Raw genomic sequence first — 21,104 nt, forward strand, 5'->3', positions numbered from 1 at the left:
ATCCCACCCTGTTTAAGGGCTTATGCCAGTTTAAGACCAGCCAAACTCAGCTCAGCTGTCTAGGTTCTGGCTAAGTCAGGCTGAGGGAGATACTCCAGATTCTCTCCTGCTGAGCTGAGGATAAGGGAGTTAAGCCTGTGTAGTCCGGCTGCTCCAAGAACCTCCTAGCTCAAGCTAGAGATACAGTGGGTCCAGTGCTCATTGCAGTGGATCTTGCTATAGAAGGAGCAGAAGAAACTCCTTTAAAGAGTCTCAAAGCAGCTCACAATCTCCTTTCCCTCCCTCTCCCACAACAAACACTCTGTGAGGTGAGTGAGGCCGAGAGGCTTCAGAGAAGTGTGACTGGCCCAAGGTCACCCAGCAGCTGCATGTGAAGGAGAGGGGAAGCGAACCCAGTTCTCCAGATTCCGAGTCCCCCTCTCTTAACCACTACACCACGCTGGCTATAGGATTGCTCCTTTGGTCATAGAAATGTTTTTAGTATGTGAAGGTAGCAATTGTGAGTCACAATAATAGGAAAAAGTGCAAGCTGGCTTCAGTGGGGCAGAACTAGCCACCTAGAATGTATTTGGAAAATATAGGTGAAGAAGATGCCCAACCGTTGCTGATGGCTAGTGTGCCCTGGTGCCCATGCAGAGCAGCAATAAGTCAACAGATCCTGGAACAGATTTTTCCTTACTTTCTTCCTGCTCCTGGTTGTCAAAACTTTCAAGTTCTAAATGAGTGATGGGAAGCAGTCTCTCTTCAGGGTGGGGCCTCTATCCCTGCAGGATGCAACTTAGTGGGTCATCACAGCCCCTCAGATGTATGCCGTTCACACCATTTGTATTAGAATCGAAGAATTGTAGAGTTCGAAGGGACACTGGGGGTCATCTAGTCCAACCCCCTGCACTGCAGGAATCTTTTGCCCAACGTGGGGCTCGTGCCTTGCAGAGGGTTGGACTAGATGATCCTTGTGGTCCCTTCCAGCTCTACTATTCTTTGATCCCTTCTATGCCCATATCCTCTGAGACTAAAGGTTTTGTTGTACCCGGTTATTTCCAGTCCAATTTTCCCCACGTGGTTCTGACCAGGTCTAGAGGGGACTCCCTTATTTCACTCCCAGACTCCTTTCAAAAGTTGTTCCAATGTTTCTCTGAAATCTCTCTCCTTATTTGGATTTAATTTGGGAGGTTTTCTCACTCCGGGGACAGTCTTAGAGGCTGTGTGCTGATGAGCTGGTCTCTCCCTCTATAATGCCACACGATCATTTCCCAAATTGCGACAGCCTGAACCCTTCAGAGCTTGTGTTGCCCCAGTGGGGAGCTCGGGTTTTGCTTTGGTTTGGTTTGTCAAGTCATCAAGAAGAAGGAAAGAAAGATTAAACAGCAAGTACCTGGGTTATATATGGCAAAGAACAAGAACGTTCCATCTAAAATGTCCCTTTTCTATAGACTTTTTAATGTCTACAGTTCTACAGTGGCAGACATGAGACAGAAATTGCCCTGAATAGAGATGTTTCCCCACTTTTTAAGAAAATACCCAATTACAAGACATTTTTACTGACAGTAAACACAGAACAAAGGGAAGATATTTAAGCATTTAATGTACCTTTTTTCATCAAGGTAGGTGAGAGATTGTGTGTACAACTACTGTTTAATATGGTTTACTTGAAGCCACAGGGACACAGGTAAGAAACATTTTCATGAGAAGGAAGGAGTATGTGCACATCATACACCAAGTTTGTGTTCAACCAAACGATGAGGATTTCCCATTACTTCACTCTGTGCCGGGTCGTTCAGAATATCCTCAAAACCGGAATATTTCTTTGAGGCAGAAAATTCATCTTATCTTGACTTAACAACAACAATATTAACCGATATGTCCAAAGGATGAACAGGGAAATGTTTGCTCTTCTATTTATAACATCTCAGCTTTCAAATGCTTCAGCAGCTGAAACATCAGAATCTGGAATCTTCAGCTGAGATCCAAAGGCCTCTTCCTCTTCCTCCTCAGTCTGTTTTTTTATTTAAAAAGAAGAAGGGGGGGAAGGAGAGTGGTCAAGGACAATGGGAGTTGTAGTCATGCAAGCCCTGTAGGAAGGCCCCAAAGGTCCCAAACCCGCCTTTCTCAGAAATTCACTGAGAGCATGAACACGTACGCTCAACTCGTAGGGTGTTCTCCCCTCCCCAGGCAAAATTCCCCTTCCTCTTACCAGCTCTCCTTGGGGGAGGCTTGGGCAGCATCCACAGCGGTGCCGACGGGAAATCCTGCAAGAAAGAAGGGATCATTGAAGCAGGGGAGAACGGGGCGCTAGGTACTGCTTCTTGGGCTCAGATCCTGTTTTCTGCTTTCCCAGTGGCATCTGGGTGGCCCCTGGGAGAAGAGGAGGCTGGACCAGGTGAGCCCTTGGCCTGATCCTGCATGCCCTTCTGGTGTGTTCCCTAAGCCCCCCCCTCCTCCCCCCTGTCCCCGTACCTCACAGGCGAGAGGCCGTTGTCTGGGCTCCAGTCCCTCCCGGAATGCGGCGGCTCCCCGGCTGAATTTTCCCCTCGCTGCAAAGGAAACGGAGACATCAGCCGGCGCCTAGCTCCCGGCCACGCTAGTCCCAGTCTGGGGCAGGAGGGTGGGGGACAAGGGAAGGGCATGTCCTCCTACCTGATCTTATTAATGCCCCCAACTTGGCCTCCGTACGGGCATCTTCCAGCCGGCCTAGCACAGAAGTAGCAGTCAAAGTTTCCTCCCTCTCTGAAATAACTTCAGGTGATGTTTTAATGGGAGGAAACTTTGGCTGCTGCTTCTGCGCCAAGCCGGGCCGGGAAGGAGCCATGCCCGTACGGAGAATGGGCAGTGGGGCAGCACTGCGAGGGATCGCAGCCGGGAGCCGCCGGGATGTTTTCTGCTTCTTCATCCCGGGAGCTGGACCTGGAGCCTCATCCCTGGAGGCGTGGCCCTGTGGAGGAAGAAGGACATCATATGAGGAATGGGGGCACATTCAGCTATCTTAGCCACACCAAAGATTGAAAGGCTTCTCTCTCCTGGCAATCCTGTAGTGGAAGCCAAGGACAACCAGATGCCCCACAAGAGCATCTTGGATGAGGGGGCTTTCAATGAGGGTAAGAAAATTGCATGGTGCAGAGGGTTATGCAAGATAACCCAGTTGGAGGGAGGAATGCTTCTGAAAAGCACTTCCTGGAAGCCTCAGGTGGGGAGTGTGTTCCTAGATATCCCGAAACATGTTTCACAAGGACCCTTCGTTCCCTCTGCCCTAGTACCTGATGTTCGCCACGTCTCTCCAGGGATTCCGCCAGAACGAAGTATACTATGGGGAAAGGCTCCCTCACTGCAAATAAAACAGAAACATGGCACATAAGGGTGGGGTGGGGGGGACACGGGAAGGATGCATTCCTATAATATGGGGCACTCAATTGGCATTTCCACTTACCTGAAGTGGGAGCCTTTCCCCCCTTGTTCTGGCCGGCCTCTCGCCTAAGGAAGAAAGAAGCTCAGTTAGTCTGATAGGTTGGAGGAGTTCCAGATAAATATATAGATAAGAACATCTATCTCTTTTCTTCTAAGGGCCATAATGGTAACTGAGAAATTAGGGGGAAAGATGGGCTAAGAAGGCAAGGAGGGCCACTTCTCCCCCAGATCCAGTTCCAGACACAATGTCTGCCTTAGTCTGAAGGAAGGAAGGACCTTGGGGGGTGGATGGAGAATTATAGGATTCATCTCCACAGAAGCATTCCCAACCAGATCCAGATTACCCAACGGACAGAGCAGGCACCGGCCTATGGGCCAGGAAACAACGGATCAGAATCAATACTGTTCGTTTTGCGTATTAAAATTGGATATTGCCGGTTGCTAAAATAAAAAATATATCAGATCGTTTGTGAGGAGCCCAGTGATATTTTGACTGTCTAGGCGCCTCCACAGGTTTTAATCTGGATCTGTGCCCAACCAAGGGCCAACTTTGGGCTCTCAAATGTCAACGGTGCCCTGTACACAGAGCCATAGCTGGGTGATCTTGCGCCCCTGGCAGAACTGTCCAGATTGCACCCCCTAGCCACTGACAAATTTGCTCTTCTTGCTGCCTCTCCTCCAACCCTCCACCCATTCAGTTCACCCTCCATTTAAAACCTTTTCCTATGAGGCAATAATTGATATTTTTATTTATAGACATTTTTATGGACATGATTTTAGCCGATTTTGTGTGCGTGCCCCTCACCTGCGCCCCTGGCGGGGGCCCACCTCACCACCCCCTAACTACAGTGCTGCCTGTACGACCCTACAATTTGGCACCCCTCCCCCTTGTTTGTCTGCAATGCTTGGGCCCCCTCTGCCATGTGGTATGCAGGCAGGATGATTGGGAAAACTTCCCCTGCCACACAAGGTCCCAGCATACCTGCGCACTGTGAGGTTCCCCCTGGCACCGCTGGGCTGTTGCTCGGCCGCCGGAGCAGAGCCTCCCAAACCACGGCCCTGCGAAGGAAGAAGGACATTCTACTCTCTAGGGGACAGGGGTCCTGTGGGCTGCCCCTAATAATTCTCTTCTGGAGAACATCAGCCTCAATATTTCTCCGCCCACCCACCTGTCTCCCTTCCCAGCTCCCTCCCTTCCTCACTCTGCTGCCTCCCCCCAGCCCCACTTCTCCTTCTCCTGCGTGGCACAGAGCGGCCCGGCAGCAACCAGTGGAGGCATGGCGCTCCTGCGGTGGACACATAGGGCCCCCGGGGGGAAGTCCCCAAATTTCTGTGGGGACACCCTGAGCGCTGGCCAGCTGATCCAGGGAAGGAGGGAAGCAGATCAAGCACCCCTGCCATGGTGCCCAAGCCCACGTCACCACTGGCTGCCATCTCTCAATGCTCCTGCCGGGGAACAGAATAGCCCGTCCCCTTACTCAGAAGCAGGAGGGTGAGAGGCTGGGGGGAGACAGGCCTACTCCCACCTCACCCCAGCCCCATTTCACACAGGTTGGTCCCATAACCTCCCGGCACATGTGGAGAATGAATTCCCCATGGAATAAACATACCACAACTTCAAGACAATCTTTGGGCATCTGTGCCCGGCGGCACAGCAGCCTCTTAGGTCCTGGGAGACAGAAAGGAAAATACAAACAGAGGAAGAGGTTACAGACGGGATATGCCAGGGAATCCCAAAGTCTAAACTCAGAGACCCTGGCTTATGTCTCTACCAGGCTCTCTGATGGGCCACCACCCCTTTGGGCATGTTTCTGTCTCTCTCCGAGGTGAGGCCCTGGCTTGGAAAGAAATCTGAGCCTGCACTTTCCCCCTGACTTCCAATCTGCCCTTCAATACTCCAAATCTACCATTCATTAATCTCTAGGGTTTAGGGGTGTCCCCCGCGAATGCATAATAATTTTTGCCTACATAGATTTTACAGCTACTGTTCCTATGAATTATTATTATTATTATTATTATTATTATTATTATTATTATTATCATTATTATTATTCCTTTATGTAATAATATGGGCCTCGGAGCTCCTCTTACCTTTGCAGACACTATCCATGATGAGTCTCTCACCGTCATCTGACAGGCATCCCTCTTGCAGGGCAATATAAGGCTTGCTTGCAAAGTGGCACTTTGTGACATCAGCTGGCAAACAGGGGCCAGGCTGCTGGGTTGTCAGGCAGATGAATTAAGAAAAATAAAATCAGGGGTTCAAAATGTGCTGGGATGAGGCCACCATGGGTCAGGCAAGAGGGTGCTGTTGGCATGTGTGGTTATTCCTCCCCTGGTTCTGCATATTGCTCCCCTGCACATTCCTTTAGCTGCCTGATAGAATCATAGCATGGTAGAGTTGGAAGGGATCCCAAGAGTCATCTAGTCCATCCCACGCAATGCCAGGATCCTGCCCACTGCCAGCCCTAGCTGGGCTCCAAACTCTGACCATCTTCTTACCAGCCAGATGCACTGACCCCTTGCAATTCTGCATGGGGGGGGTGGAGAAAGGGGAGAGAAAAAGGTTTTGCTCTCTGTCCCTCAGGACATGGATATGAGAGCCACGCCATGCAGCCCGGCCAATATCTCAAGAACCATCACAGGGAGGAGGGAGGAAGATTGCTTTCTTCTGCTCCAAAGGCCCGCGGGACCTGAAGCCATGCATTTATGTTACAAGAAAGGAAATTCCAACACTTGGAGGTTTTTAAGCAGAGGTTGGATGACTATCTGCCATGAATGCTTTAGCTGTGATTCCTGCATTGCAGGGGGTTGGACTAGATGACCCTCGGGAACCCTCCCAACTCTACAATTCTATAATCCTATAATTTAAAGTGCATCCAATAAGCATTTAAAGCACATGACGTCCCCCAAATGATCCTGGGCATTGTAGCTTCCCTCTCACAGACCTACAATTCCCAGAAGCCCTGACAAACTACAACTCCCAGAATTCTTTGGGGAAATACACCTGCTTTTTAGAACATGGAGAAGGACCTGCAGTTCACTTCCCCCAAATTCCTAGGAAGCAGGAGCGGGAAGCTTATGTGCTTCGAATAGGATGATTTGACAGAGCAGGATGTATAAAATATTGCTCCAAAAGTTGGGTGCCTCCCCTCTCTCTGCCGAGTGGTGGCAAAAGCCCAATGGGTTCCAGGCTCTCACCTTTGGAGAACTGAGACATGGCGGACGGAAAGAGTATAGCAGGGTCCTTTCAAAAGGGACGTGACCCCCACAGGAGGGCAGCCTTCGCAAGGTGGATTCCAGACTTTCCTCCTCCTCTTCCTCCTTCTTCTCAGCACCCCTGCTCAAAGCATCTCTTTTCCTGCCACCTAAGCACCCACTTATCCCAGCCCCCTTCCAGATTCCCCCATCTCTGTTCATCTTCTCTTGCATTTCCAGTTAGTCTCTCCGGGGCCTTGAATTCTTTCTTAACTGCCCTTGCATCTTGTATTTCTCCCTTCAAAACCCAAATAATCCCAAATCCTACCATTTATCAATTTCCAGGGTTTAGTGGGTATTCCCCCCAAAATCTATATTTTAAAAAATGTGTAATTGGGTAATTGAAGTGATGATATTAGAATTCCCAATGGAATGTCAGGCAGGGAGGGAGGGGGAAAGAGAGAGAGTGGAATTCTGGTGGAGACAGAAGATTGATGGAGGCTTGGAAGGGAAGTTTGAATGTTGGTGGGAGAGGCTGTTGAGAGTCGGTTGAGAGCGGTGGGTTCTAGAAGGGGGCACCTGAAGCTGGGCAGGTCTGCTATTCAGCTTAGGATCAATAGTCCAGTCGCCATCGCCCGGGGCATGTGGCCGTTCCATGACAAGAGAAGAGGGGCTCTGCCAGCTGCCCAGGAACAGAATTCCCTCAGTTTAGGAGGGCCACGGAGCTAAGGCTTGGCTTCTACTGCTAAGGCCCAGTTGCCTCACACCACCCTCTCCAAACACCTGGAAAACAGCTTTACAGACCTGGGCTATACCTGATCATCGTCTTCCCAAACAACTTAATAATGTAATGGTGATGGTCAAGGAAAAAGGTTTAAAGACTCTCTCAATGCAAATCTAAAAGAAATGTAGTATAAAAAAATGGGACAAGCTGGCTTTCGAGTGCTCCAATTGGAGAACAGCCTTTACTGATGGTGTCATGGACTTTGAAGACGGTCGAAATTAGGACAGAAGAGAGAAATGAGCTAAGAGGAAGGCATGTTTGGGAAATCCTCACCATGAACGACTCCCACCAGGAAACTGTGGAAGGACGTGTGGACCCAGAATTGGCCTCCACCGTCCATTATGGACTCACTATTAAGATCGTGTTCACGAAAGATAATCTTACTTGGCTACGTGTTCTCACCAAAGAAGAAGATGATAGAAAGTGGGGGAGGGGGTTTACGGCCTTTTAATGGACAGGGGCTTAATGGAAAATCCTCAGGGGAAGAGGCCTTGCATGTCCATGCTCCCCCAACGTCCAGTTGATACAACACTTCCACCGTCGTGCTCCCCAAAAGGCGGCACCCACCTGGTAGGTTGAGGTGCACCTTGGGGAGGGGGATAGTGTCATGGGGCAGGAATCCGCTTCACCTGCTGAACAGCAGCCTGAAGGGGGAGAAGGGGGAGTGACTTCACCTGCAGCTTCAAGGACTCCAAGGAGAAAGGGCTGATGAGAACCAGCCTTCTGAAGCAGAGCTCCCAGAAGCAGACACAGAAGGCAGAGAAGGAAAGAAAACTGCTGGTTACTTTTACTTTTTAACAATCTTCTTTCACGATATATTGTTTAATCGTTGGCGTATAGAAAGCAACCAATTTCTTTATTGAGCTTTAAGCTGTGCCAGAGATGCCCTTCTCCTCCAGTCAGGAACTGGCACATTCAGACAGCATGCGTGGCATCCCAGAAGACATGCAAGGCACTGAGCAGAATGGTTTCCTCCAGCGACTTGGAAGGACTTTACAATTCAGAAAGGCCAGACTGGAACGCAACGGAAGATGGAGTCTCACTCTCTGTCCATCAGCTTGGGTGCTGGTGATGGAGACCATTCTCTTGAAGCGTAGCCCTGTGGAGGAAGAAGGACTTGGTATCCTCCTGGCAGACGTTCCTGCTCTTTTTATGGGAGGCTTTGGCAGCAGCCACAGCGGTGCAGACAGGAGATCCTGGAAGAAAGAAGATATCTTTGAAGGAGGAGAGAACTCAGTGCTGCTTTGAGGGACAAGTGAATGGGCTGTCACAGGCCACGAGAGGCACCAAAAGAGCATCTCCGACTGCATGGCTTTAAAAGAGAATGAGGTGACTTAATGGAGGAGAGGGTTGGTCAAAGGCTACTAGTCCTGATGGAAATGCTTCAGAATAGCCATTACAGGAAGTCCAAGGTGGGCATATGGCTCTTGGGCTCGAATCCTGCTTGCAGCATTCTCACAGGCAACTGGGAGGACCCTGGGTAAAGAGGAGGCTGGAGCAGATGGGCCAATGGCCTGATCCTGCAGGCCCTTCTTGCGTGTTTCCTAAGGACGCCCTCCTCCCCCCCGTCCCATTACCTCTGAGGGGAGAAGCCCTTGTCTGGGCTCCAGTCCCTCCCAGGATGCGGCGGCTCCCAGGCTGAGTCGTTCCCTCGCTGCAAAGGAAACGGAGACATCAGCAGGCGCCTGGCTCCCAGCCACGCTAGCCCCAGTCTGGGGCAGGAGGGTGGGGGACCTGAGGAGGGGCATGTCTTCCTACCTGATCTTATAAGTTTCCCCAACCTGGCCTCCCCCTCCGTACGAGCATCTTGGCTCCGTCCCAGCTGGCCTAGCTCAGAAGCAGCAGCCAAAGTTTCCTCCCTCACTGAAATAACTCGAGATGTTCTTCAAATTGGAGGAAACTTTGGCTGCTGCTTCTGTGCCAAACAGGGCCGGAAAGGAGCAATGCCCGTATTATGGAGAAGGGGCAGTGGGGAAGAGTCGCGAGGGAATACAGCCGGGAGCCGCCGGGATGTTGTTTGGTTCTTCATCCCGGGAGCTAGATCTGAAGCCTCATCCCTAGAGGCGTGGCCCTGTGGAGGAAGAAGGACATCATATGAGAATGGGGGCACAGAAGCAGCAGTCAAAGTTTCCTCCCTCTCTGAAATAACTTCAGATGATGTTTTAATGGGAGGAAACTTGGGCTGCTGCTTCTGTGCCAAACCGGGCCAAGAAGGAGCCATGCCCGTACGGAGAAGGGGCAGTGGGGCAGCACTGTGAGGGATCACAGCCGGGAACCGCCGGGATGTTGTCTGGTTCTTCACCCCAGGAGATAGATCTGGAGCCTCATCCCTTGAGGCGTGGCCCTGTGGAGGAAGAAGGACATCATATGAGAATGGGGGCACATTCAGCTGTCTTAGCCACACCACAGATTGAAAGGCTTCTCTCTCCACTTTCACCGACATGGAGAATCCTGGCAATCCTGTAGTGGAAGCCAAGGACAATCAGATGTCCCACAAGAGCATCTTGGATGAGGTGGCTTTCAAAGAGGGTGAGACAATTGCATGGTGCAGAGCGTTATGCAAGGCAACCCAGTTGGAGGGAGGAATGCTTCTGAAAAGCACTTCCTGGAAGCCACAGGTGGGGAGAGTGTTCCTGGGAATCCCAAAACATGTTTCACAAGGATCCCTTCATTCCCTCTGTGCTCGTACGTGATGGTCACCACATCTCTCCAGGGATTTCGCCAGAACAAAATACACATTGGGGAAAGGCTCTGAAATATACTCGGAGTCAAGAGTGAATTTCATGCTCTTTATTCAGCTCATAGTCATCAAGGAGGAGAAGAGAAGACGAATGGCTCTTTTCCCAAAACCATCTGCTTATATACATTATTTACACAATGGGCCTTGCGTGATTGGCTACTTCAGGGCTACACCTGTGGGCCAATTATATTGTGGATTGACTTCTGCCTGCAGCCTGATTGGCTGCTCCTACAGGCCAATCAGGTAGCAGATTCACTTCTGCCAGCCGCCTGATTGGCTGCTCCAGCAGGCCAATCAGGTTGCGGATTCACTTCCACCTGGAGTTGGATTGGGTAGCTCCCGCTGATTCTGAATCCTATTGTTCTAGGATTCAGCTCAGTACATAACACCCCTCCCCTCTAAGTTCCAGTCCTGCCCGGGAAGTTGCATTCGTAGTCCCCAAGGTCTGCTGGCCGCCTCCGTGTGCGTTGTGGCCTCGGGTGTTCCTTGGTCAGGGGTTCTGGTTCTGGCTCGTGTTCCGAGGCTGCTGGCTGTGCCGGGGCTGTCTGGTCTGGCGCCACTGAACCACTAGGTTGTAGCTCTGGTTCCGGTGTCCTTCCAGCCTCGGGGCGCCCCTCTGTGCCTACTGCTTCTGCTTCCCCTGCCCACCCCTCTCGCTCTACAGGCCTCACTGCCCTGCTGTCCCCTTGGGACCCCTCTGTCCCGCTCTCCTCCCGGGTTCCTCCTGGGAATCGTCGCCGTAGCTGGTCGCAGTGGCGGCGCCAACATTGCCCCCCTTCCGTTAGTACCTCGTACGACACGGGACCGGTCACCTTGGTGACTGTGGCGGGTACCCATGCTGGGCCTGCCCCAAAATTCTTTGCATACACTGGGTCCTGGGCCACAAATGTCCGGGGGTTCCTGCCTTTCCCCACCACTACCTCATCCTGAGCTCTGTCGGGGTGAAGTCGGTCCAGTCTAGTTGCAAGGCGCCGGCCCATTAGTAATTCAGCTGGGCTCCGGCCCGTCGTTGTGCTTGGGGTGCTGTGCTGTGCTAGAAGAAATGCGGCAAGGCGGTATTCCCAGTCCCCTTGTGTCATGCGGCGGAGGCTGTCCTTGGTGGTCCGCACCATGCGCTCCGCTTGGCCATTGGTGGCAGGGTGGAATGGTGCTGAGCGGATGTGGCGGATGGCGTTCTGCGCTGTGAAGGTCTGGAACTCCTCTGACGTGAATGCGGTTCCATTGTCCGAGACGAGGGTGTCAGGGAGCCCGTGGGTCGCAAACAGCTTACGTAGTACCCGGATGGCTGCCGCCGTAGAAGTGGATGGTACCAGTGCGACCTCCAGCCATTTGGTGTAGGAATCCACCACTATGAAGAATGTTTTTCCCTGGAAGGGGCCAGCGAAGTCCACGTGCAAGCGTGACCATGGATGTCGGGCGGACTCCCAGGGCTGGACTGGGGCCCTTGGGGGATCCGGGCGGGATTCTTGGCAGGTCTGGCAGTGTTGGACCCAGGCCTCTATTTCTCTGTCAATCCCCGGCCACCACACATAACTCCTGGCAAGGGCCTTCATCCTCACTACCCCTGGGTGTGTCTCGTGTAGGGCTGTGAGGACCCTTTTGCGGAGGGGCTGGGGAACAACAACCCTGCTTCCCCATAACAGGCACCCCTTGTGGGCCGACAGTTCATGTTTGCGGTTTGTGTAGCCAGCGAATTCTGGCCCGGGGCTGCTGCTGGGCCATCCTCGCCACACCCAGTCCAGGACCCGGGAGATGACCCTATCTTTTGTGGAATGGTGCGCAACTTCTTGTGCCTGAATGGGTCGGTCGGGAAGCAGCTCCAGGGTCATAACCTCTTGCGCAGGCGCTGGGTCGGGGCCTGTTTCTGGTAGTGGTAGCCTGCTGAGGGCGTCTGCGTGGCCCATCGCCTTCCCAGGGCGGTGGATTAGTGCATACTGGTAGCCGGCAAGGAAAATTGACCACCTGAGGACACGTGGAGACAACACTTGGGGGGTCTGCTTCTCAGGGGCAAACAGGCCAAGCAACGGCTTGTGGTCCGTCACTATGGTAAAGGGCCGCCCGTACAAGAAATCATGGAATTTTTTTACGCCCTTCACGATTGCCAGACCCTCCTTGTCAATCTGTGAGTAGTTTCGTTCGGCTGCAGCAAGCGTCTGGGAGAAGTATGCCACCGGCACCTCTCTTCCATCCGGGAGTTGGTGTCCCAGGACAGCGCCGATGCCATAGGGAGAGGCGTCGCATGCCAGCACCACTGGCAGCCTCTCGTCGAAGTGTGCTAAGACCGAGTTCGAGACGAGCAAGTCCTTGACTGCCTGGAATGCGGCCCTTTGTCGCTGGCCCCACACCCAAGGGGCCCTTTTATCTAGGAGTCTGTGTAGGGGCTCCGCTACCGCTGCCTTATGGGGAAGGAAGGCATGGTAAAAGTTCAATAGTCCCAAGAATGACTGAAGTTCGGGCTTGCTCTTGGGCGCTGGGGCCTCACAAATGGCCCGTACCTTGTCACCGGTTGGATGGACCCCTTCTGCGTCCACCTTAAATCCCAGAAAGTCCACCTGCGGCACTCCCAGTAAACACTTTTCCCGCTTCACCTTGAGGCCCGCCGTCTGGAAACGGTGCAGGACGGAGCGGAGGCGGTCCTCAAATTCCTCTGGTGTGGGCCCGGCGATCAGTACATCATCGAAGAAGGGGGTGACGCCAGGAATCCCTTTAAGGAGAGAGTCCATTAGATTCTGGAATATGCCTGGTGCCACGCTAACGCCAAATTGCAGCCGCTTTACTCTGAATGCCCCTCTGTGCGTCACAATCGTCTGAGCCTCTGCTGTGGCTTCGTCCACAGGCAACTGTTGATACGCTTGGGCCAAGTCCAGTTTGCCAAAGATTTTTGACCCAGCCAGGGTGGCGAGGACATGGCTGACCACTGGCACTGGGTATGCATGGGCCGTGAGAGCCTTGTTTATGGTGCATTTGTAGTCTGCACAGATGCGGACCGAACCGTTAGGCTTGACGGGTGTGACAATTGGAGTTTCCCAGGGGGCGTTGGGCACCGGCTCCAGCACTCCTTGCTCCACGAGCCGGTCCAATTCCTCGTCTATGCGGGGTTTCAGGGCAAACGGGACCCGGCGGGCTTTGTGCCTGATGGGTCGTACAGCGGGGTCTAGCTGTAGGGCAATGGGGGGTCCTGTATATCGTCCCAATGCCCCATCGAAAACCCCTGGAAACTCTTTGCATATGGCGTCCACGTCCACTTGTAAGCTAGTGCGGTTCACCCCGGTAACGGCTAGCCCCAGAGGTCCAAACCATGCCAGTCCCAGTAAGCTAACGTAGGGGCCCTTGACTACCAGCAAGTCCAATTGTTGCTTTCGCCCTCGATATTGCACCCTGAAGGTCCCCACCCCCATAGTAGGGACCTTACGTTTCTGGAAGTCCCGGAGGGTGAATGGGGCCGGCCTTAGTTTGGGACCCCCATTAGGGCACAGTTCCCTTAATGTTCGGGCCGAGATTATGGATAGAGTTGAACCCGTGTCCAGCTCCATGCGGCATGGGGCTCCCTCTATCTGTACCTCTATATAAATTTTCTCTGTGCTGGGATGGGGCAACTGGAATACCTGGTAGTCCGTGATCTCCGTCGAGTTGCCTTGGTGCATGGTGCCGTGTGACCTGGGGCTCCTGGGTCGGTCATCTGATGCTTGTCGACGGGTGAGTCGAGCCCGACACACCCGGGCGATGTGTCCCAATTTTCTGCACTGCCTGCACTCTGCGTTGCGGAAACGACAGGTCCTCCTCTCGTGGTTCTCCCCGCAGCTTGCACAGTTCCCTCCTTCTCGTCGAGGCTGCTGTGGTGTGTGTGCTGCTTGAGTGCGCCGCTGTACTCGGTGTACTTCCTCCCTGTCAGATTCGGATTCGTCGGTGAGGTCTTCGTGGTAGACCCTCGGTTGGGATGGCGGGGCCGGTCGTGCCTCTTGCGTTGACCTCTCGGCGGCTTCGGTTGCCAGGGCTTCCTCCAGAGCAATCTGGAACGTGAGGTCTTTTTTGGCGTAGAGGCGTCGTTGCAACATCTCGTCCCTCAGGCCACCGATGAGGCGGTCACGAAGCATGTTCTCCAATTCTGAGAAGTTGCATAACCGGGCGGCTTGGCGGAGGGAGGTCACAAACCGAGTTATGGTTTCCCCCGGGGCTTGCCGTTTTGCGTAGAAGGCATTTCGGCAAGCTACCACCGAGGGCTGTGGTGAGAAGTGCTCCTTCAGCCGTTCCATTATTGTTTTGTAAGAGACGGTAGCGACATCTCTAGGTGCAAGGAGAGCCCGGGCGATTTCAAACGTCTCCTCTCCACAGACGCTGAAGAATGTCGCCCTCTTCATGGCATCGTTGGTGACTTCTTTTGCTTGCAGGAGGAAGTTGAAACGGGCGGCGTACCCTTCCCAGTCTCCTGATGCTGGTTTGAATGGCGAGAAGCTGCTGTCGGTTGCCATTCTGGGTTCCTTGGGTCCTGGAGCTGAAGCCTGGATGCACGGTGTGATGCAGCGGTGCAGCAGGTGGCGGTGCTGCGGTGCAGTGCGTGGTGGCGGTCAGCTCAGCAGGATCCCACCTTCGTCGCCAGTGAAATATACTCGGAGTCAAGAGTGAATTTCATGCTCTTTATTCAGCTCATAGTCATCAAGGAGGAGAAGAGAAGACGAATGGCTCTTTTCCCAAAACCATCTGCTTATATACATTATTTACACAATGGGCCTTGCGTGATTGGCTACTTCAGGGCTACACCTGTGGGCCAATTATATTGTGGATTGACTTCTGCCTGCAGCCTGATTGGCTGCTCCTACAGGCCAATCAGGTAGCAGATTCACTTCTGCCAGCCGCCTGATTGGCTGCTCCAGCAGGCCAATCAGGTTGCGGATTCACTTCCACCTGGAGTTGGATTGGGTAGCTCCCGCTGATTCTGAATCCTATTGTTCTAGGATTCAGCTCAGTACATAACAGGCTCCCTCACTGCAAAGAGAACAGAAACATGGCGCATGAGGGTGGCACTCTCAGCCATGTTAGCCTCAGTCTGGGGCAGGAGGGTGGGGGACCTGGGAAGGGGCATTTCCTCCTACCTGATCCTACATGCTTCTCCCACTACGTGATCCTACATGCTTCTCCCACTTGGCCTCCTCCGTACGAACGTCTCGGCTCCATCCCAGCCGGCCTAGCACAGAAGCAGCAGCCAAAGTCTCCTCCCTCTCTCAAATCAGTTGAGATGATGTATTCATTGGAGGAAACTATGGCTGCTGCTTCTGCGCCAAAGATGGCCGAGATGTGGTGTTGGCATGGGAGAGAATCACGTCCCTTGTCCTGCCCAGGTGGACCACAGACACATGTCCCATAAAACCATAGGAATATCTAAATCCAGCTTCCTCATTCAGTTCACAAGATCACTGGGACAAACTTCCCCTGCCACAGAAGGTCACAGCATACCTCCACATTTTGGTTGGTTTTGTGGCACCGCTGGGCTGCTGCTCGGCCGGAGCCTTGATTGTGTCTCCCAAACTACGGCCCTGAGAAGGAAGAAGGACATTGTACTCTCTAGGGGATGGGGGTCCTGTGGGCCATCCCCAATAATTTTCTACTGGGGCACATCGCCTTCAATATTTTCTCTTCCCCCCCCCCATCTGCCTTCCCAGCTCCCTCCCTTCCTCCCTCTGCTGCTTCCCCCCAGCCACATCCCTCCTTCTCCTGCGTGGCACAGAGCAACCCAGAAGGAGAGCAGGGGAAAGTGGGTCAACGGAGGCAGGGCCCTCCTGCGGTGGGGACATAGGGGCCCTGGGGGGCCAGCCCCCAAACTACAGCAGGGACAGCTTGAGTGCTGGCAAGGGTGCCTGGCCAGGTGACCCAGGGAAGGAGGGAGACAGAAGAAGCACACCTGCCATGCTGCCTATGCCCACGTCTCCACTGGCTGCCAATGATTGCTGCTCCTGCCTGGGCACATGACGGCCTGACCCCTGGCTTGGAAGGAGAGGGGCGAGGCGTTGGAGCAAGACAGGCCTGCTCCCCCACCCTCACCCCAGCCCCGTTTCACTCAGGTTGGTGCCACAACCTCCCGGCACATGTGGAGAGTGGATTCCCTATGGAATTAACATACCACGACTTCCAGCGAAGGTTTTTCAATTGCCCTGCGCCACAGCATCCGCTGGGGCCTTCCTGTCAGAGGACCTGGGAGACAGAAAGGAAGACAAAAGCAGAGGAAGTAACCATCCAGTTATTCAAAACAGAAAATATCACCTGGAGACCACAGCTGAGGACCTGCCAAGCTATCAACAGCTCAAGGCAAACCAGGGAGCCAAGCCACATGCACCAATGACGGCCTTGGAGCTCCTCTTACCTTCACAGTTCCTGTTCGTCATTTTTGATGGGCAAGTATCTTGCTAAGACTCTCACCATCATCTGACAGGCATCCACGTCTCTCCAGGGATTTCGCCAGAACAAAGTAGACATTGGGGAAAGGCTCCCTCACTGCAAAGAAAACAGAAACATGAGCAGGTGCCTGGCTCACAGCCATGCTAGCCCCAGTCTAGCCCAATAATTTTCTTCTGGGCAAGGGGTTGGGGTGAGATGGGCCTGCTCCCCGCCCCCAGCCCTATTTGGCACATGTGGGGAATGGATTCCCCACGGAATTAACATACCACGATTTCCAGCGCCGGTTCCTCTATTCTTTGGCGCAACAGCAGCCGCTGTGGCCTTCCTCTCTGAGGAGCTGGGAGACAGAAAGGAAAATAAAAACAGAGGAAGTAACCATCCAGTTATTCACAAGAGAAAATATCATCTGGGGACCACAGCTGAGGACCTGCCAAGCTGTCAACAGCTGCGGACAAGTCAAGCCAGTGAGCCAAGCCGCCATGCACTAGTGACCGGTGACACTAATAACAATAACAATATTTATATGCCACTCCTCTCCTCTGGGCCTCAGAGCTCCTCTTACCTTCACACACACTATCCATGATTTGTGATGGGTTAATACAAGACTCTCACGATCATCTGACAGGCATCCCTCTTGCAGGGCAATATAAGGCTTGCTTGCAAAGCGGCACTTTGTGTCATCAGCTGGCAAACAGGGGCCAGGCTGCTGGGTTGTCAGGCAGATGAATTAAGGAAAATAAAATCAGGGGGGGAGGGGGCAAAGTGTGCTGGGATGAGGCCTCCGTGGGTCAGGCCAGATGGTGCTGTTGGGGTGTGTGGTTATGCCTCCCCTTGTTGGACATCTTGCTCCCTTGCCGCGTACTTTAGCTGCTTGATAGAATCATAATACAGTATGATAGAGTTGGAAGGGAACCCCTACAAAACGGGCTTTCCTCCCTAAAAAAGCTCAACAACCTGAACCCCCAAATATGGGGTAGATCACTGCCTGTTTTTAACTCTGTGAGTAGATTGCAGTCTCTAGGGAGTTGGCCACCCCTGTCCTATGGGTTTCCAGGTTCTCACCTTTGGAAAACTCTGTCATAGTGGAGACTGTTGTAGAAAGAGAACAGCTGTATAGGCCTTTCAGGCTTTGAAAGCGAGTTTGAATGTTGGGGTGGAGGGCAGATGAGAGTTTGTTGAGAGCAGTGGGTTCTAGAAGTGGGGCAAGGGGGGCTTCTGATTGGCTGCAGGAGCTTCCTTCACTCAATCAGAAGCCGTGTCGGACCTTCGGTTTCCAAAGTACGTTCGCAAGCCAGAGCACTCCTAATTATTTTATTTGTTGAATTTATATTGCACTCTTTCTCCCGAAGGAGGCCAGAATGGCATGGGATGTGGGTCTATTCTTGGCCGTTTCCCATAGATATGACACAGCTGAGGCGCAATTGGGAACATTGTGTGAATAAAAACCACCGACTTAATTCCCTGCTTCTTTAGATATGTGTCAGCAATGCAGACCATTGTGGCAAACTTTATTTTCCTGTTGGATTGCTGCTAGATTCTAGCTTCCTCATATATAAATGTGGCAGAGACACTTGAAGAACAAGTACTGTTGCTTCCATCATGCCTCCTTGGACCCATCAACCCTTACATCCATCCCCTATTTTGCATGCTTAAATAATTCAATAAATAAACTCAACAACAACAACTTGGGGGCTGTGAAAAATTCACTCGGTGTGTTTTGCTCTCTTTTTGTTGGTTATTCCCATTGCAGAAGAAGAAGAGGGTAGGGCTCTTTGTCTCCCTCCCAATCCCTTCCCCCACAAAAGCAGCCTTCCACTTTCCTTTCACTTGGCTGAATCAGGCCCCACAGGTTTAATCAGATGTGCATCCAAGGGCCAATTCTGACTATCTGTAAAATCTGCACCATATTTACCATACGGCCCTCTAAGGAAGCCTTTCCCATCCACTGTCCTGTTTTCCAAAGAGCGTTGTTGGTAGCGATGGATTTGGCTATCCATGCCAATGAGCCTTTGATAGTATGTCCACCGCGTAGGAGTCCCAACGAAAGCATAGCAGAAGGGGTGCTGCTGCCGCTATGGAGTTCGTGGTAGGGCTAAGCCTCTTAACTCTTCCTTTAGCACCATAGGATTGTAGAGCTCGGAGGGACCACAAGGATAATCCACCCCCTGCAATGCAGGAATCTTTCAACCAAAGTGGGGCTCGAACCCACGGCCCTGAGATTAAGAGTCAGGCTCTACAGACTGAGCCAGGATTGGTGGTCAGCATTTATTCTCGGCCCCTCTGGCAGTGAGGAACATAGCACCCCTTTGGCACATTTAGGCATGTTTTGGGAAGAAGCCAGAGGTCACCACTGTATAGTCTCCCATATTACATATTGAAGGCTGCATGTTATCTTTTAAATCCAAGCTTCCCAATTTTAAACACAATATATGCAGAAGAAGGTCTTGGGGCTTAGTGCCATAGAAAAAGATTTTAACCCTAAGATATTGGAAGTAATAGCTTGTGTATATATAATAACTACCCTCTAAGAATTTAATATGGGACCCAGGTGGCGCTGTGGTTAAACCACTGAGCCTAGGGCTTGCTGGTCAGAAGGTCGGCGGTTCGAATCCCTGTGACGGGGTGAGCTCCCGTTGCTTGGTCCCAGCTCCTGCCAACCTAGCAGTTCGAAAGCACGTCAAAGTGCAAGTAGATAAATAGGAACCGCTACAGCGGGAAGTTAAACGGCGTTTCCGTGTGCTGCTCTGGTTTGCCAGAAGCGGCTTTGTCATGCTGGCCACATGACCTGGAAGCTATACGCCGGCTCCCTCGGCCAATAATGCGAGATGAGCGCGCAACCCCAGAGTCGGTCACGACTGGACCTAATGGTCAGGGGTCCCTTTACCTTTACCTAATAATTTAATAATCCACCTTCCCTTTTTCTCCTTTACAATATTAGTAGTATTCTAGAAACTGGAGGGGTTCTGCCTCGGAACATACAGGTTGACTCTGTGACAGACCAGAACCAAGATGTAACTGTCTGTACATCATGTTGCCGTGATCAAATCTGTTCTCATGAGAACTTTGGAACACAGATTGGTTTCATATCATTTACAGGCTGAGGGTTTATCTTCATACTTATGCAATAATCTGGTAGAAAATGTTGGGGCAAATTGATTATCTTTACTGATACTGAGCTCTTCCTGTGGTCAGCTATAGTTCCAAGCTGTCTATATAATATAGTTACTTAGAAAAGGAGTCCTATTTATTTCTATAGGGCTTAATTCCATCTAAGTGTGCTTAATCCTACGCTACTAGAACGGAACACTTATTGCTAGTTTGCTTGCAAAGCAGCACTTTGTGACATCAGTTGGCAAACAGGGGCCAGGCTGCTGGGTTGTCAGGCAGCTGAATTAAGAAAAATATAATCAGGAGGTCAAAGTGTGCTGGGACGAGGCCCCTGTGAGTCGGGCCAGAGGGGGCTGTTGGGGTGTGTGGTTGTGCCCCCCCTGGTTCTGCATTTTGCTTCCTCCGCCCGTTCCTTTGGCTGCTTGATGGTACAATTGGAAGGGATGTCATGGGTCATCTCATCCAACCCCGGCAATGCCAGGCTCCTGCCCACAACCACCCCTGGCTGGGCTCCAAGCCCCAAGCATCTTCTTAACAGCCAGATTATGTTGTTCCCGCGAGGGGCCGATTTATTGGAAAAACCGACTAAGAGTTTGTTTTTAAACAAAGAACTCTGCTTGGAATATAGTGATAAGCAGAGATGTTCTGAAAGTGAAACAAAACTCCGCCGTTCTCCCAGCATTGAGGCTCATCCACATGGAGACTAATCCTGTCCACAAGATTTATGTTGTCTGCTTGATGATGCTTTTGTGATGTTCTATTACGTCATTGTTATTTATTGTATGTAAGACAGTATGTGATTCATGCAAATGAAAACCAGCATAGAGGTATAATTTCTTGTGCTAAAAAACAAACAAATAAAGGGGGGAGAGGATCACATCTATCACCCCCATTGCTTGAGTTACACTGCTTGAGTTATCGTGCTTGAGTGTCACTGAGTTGCTGGGTCATGTGAATAGGCCTAGGATCCTGCCTCAATCCCACCCTGTTTAAGGGCTTATGCCAGTTTAAGACCAGCCAAACTCAGCTCAGCTGTCTAGGTTCTGGCTAAGTCAGGCTGAGGGAGATACTCCAGATTCTCTCCTGCTGAGCTGAGGATAAGGGAGTTAAGCCTGTGTAGTCCGGCTGCTCCAAGAACCTCCTAGCTCAAGCTAGAGATACAGTGGGTCCAGTGCTCATTGCAGTGGATCTTGCTATAGAAGGAGCAGAAGAAACTCCTTTAAAGAGTCTCAAAGCAGCTCACAATCTCCTTTCCCTCCCTCTCCCACAACAAACACTCTGTGAGGTGAGTGAGGCCGAGAGGCTTCAGAGAAGTGTGACTGGCCCAAGGTCACCCAGCAGCTGCATGTGAAGGAGAGGGGAAGCGAACCCAGTTCTCCAGATTCCGAGTCCCCCTCTCTTAACCACTACACCACGCTGGCTATAGGATTGCTCCTTTGGTCATAGAAATGTTTTTAGTATGTGAAGGTAGCAATTGTGAGT

The 21,104-nt window shown here is 51.9% G+C and overlaps 2 protein-coding genes across 2 annotated transcripts in view; both read right to left on the reverse strand.

The window, feature by feature from the left end:
- Nucleotides 1-21,104, reverse strand: part of LOC148683763 (uncharacterized) — a 154,753-nt gene that overhangs the window by 63,822 nt on the left and 69,827 nt on the right. The window lies entirely within an intron of this gene.
- Nucleotides 1,584-16,501, reverse strand: LOC148683764 (uncharacterized). The gene is made up of 9 exons (XM_088655685.1): nt 16,480-16,501; nt 16,240-16,310; nt 15,576-15,655; nt 3,421-3,468; nt 3,255-3,318; nt 2,638-2,932; nt 2,458-2,534; nt 2,195-2,249; nt 1,584-1,996 (listed from the first exon to the last, which is right to left on the reverse strand). Exons 1-9 carry the CDS (start codon nt 16,499-16,501, stop codon nt 1,992-1,994), a joined length of 717 nt encoding a protein of 238 aa, XP_088511811.1. The 3' UTR covers nt 1,584-1,991.

Source organism: Zootoca vivipara, chromosome 12, assembly GCF_965207765.1.
Source record: "Zootoca vivipara chromosome 12, rZooViv2.hap1.1, whole genome shotgun sequence".
NCBI lineage: Eukaryota > Metazoa > Chordata > Lepidosauria > Squamata > Lacertidae > Zootoca > Zootoca vivipara.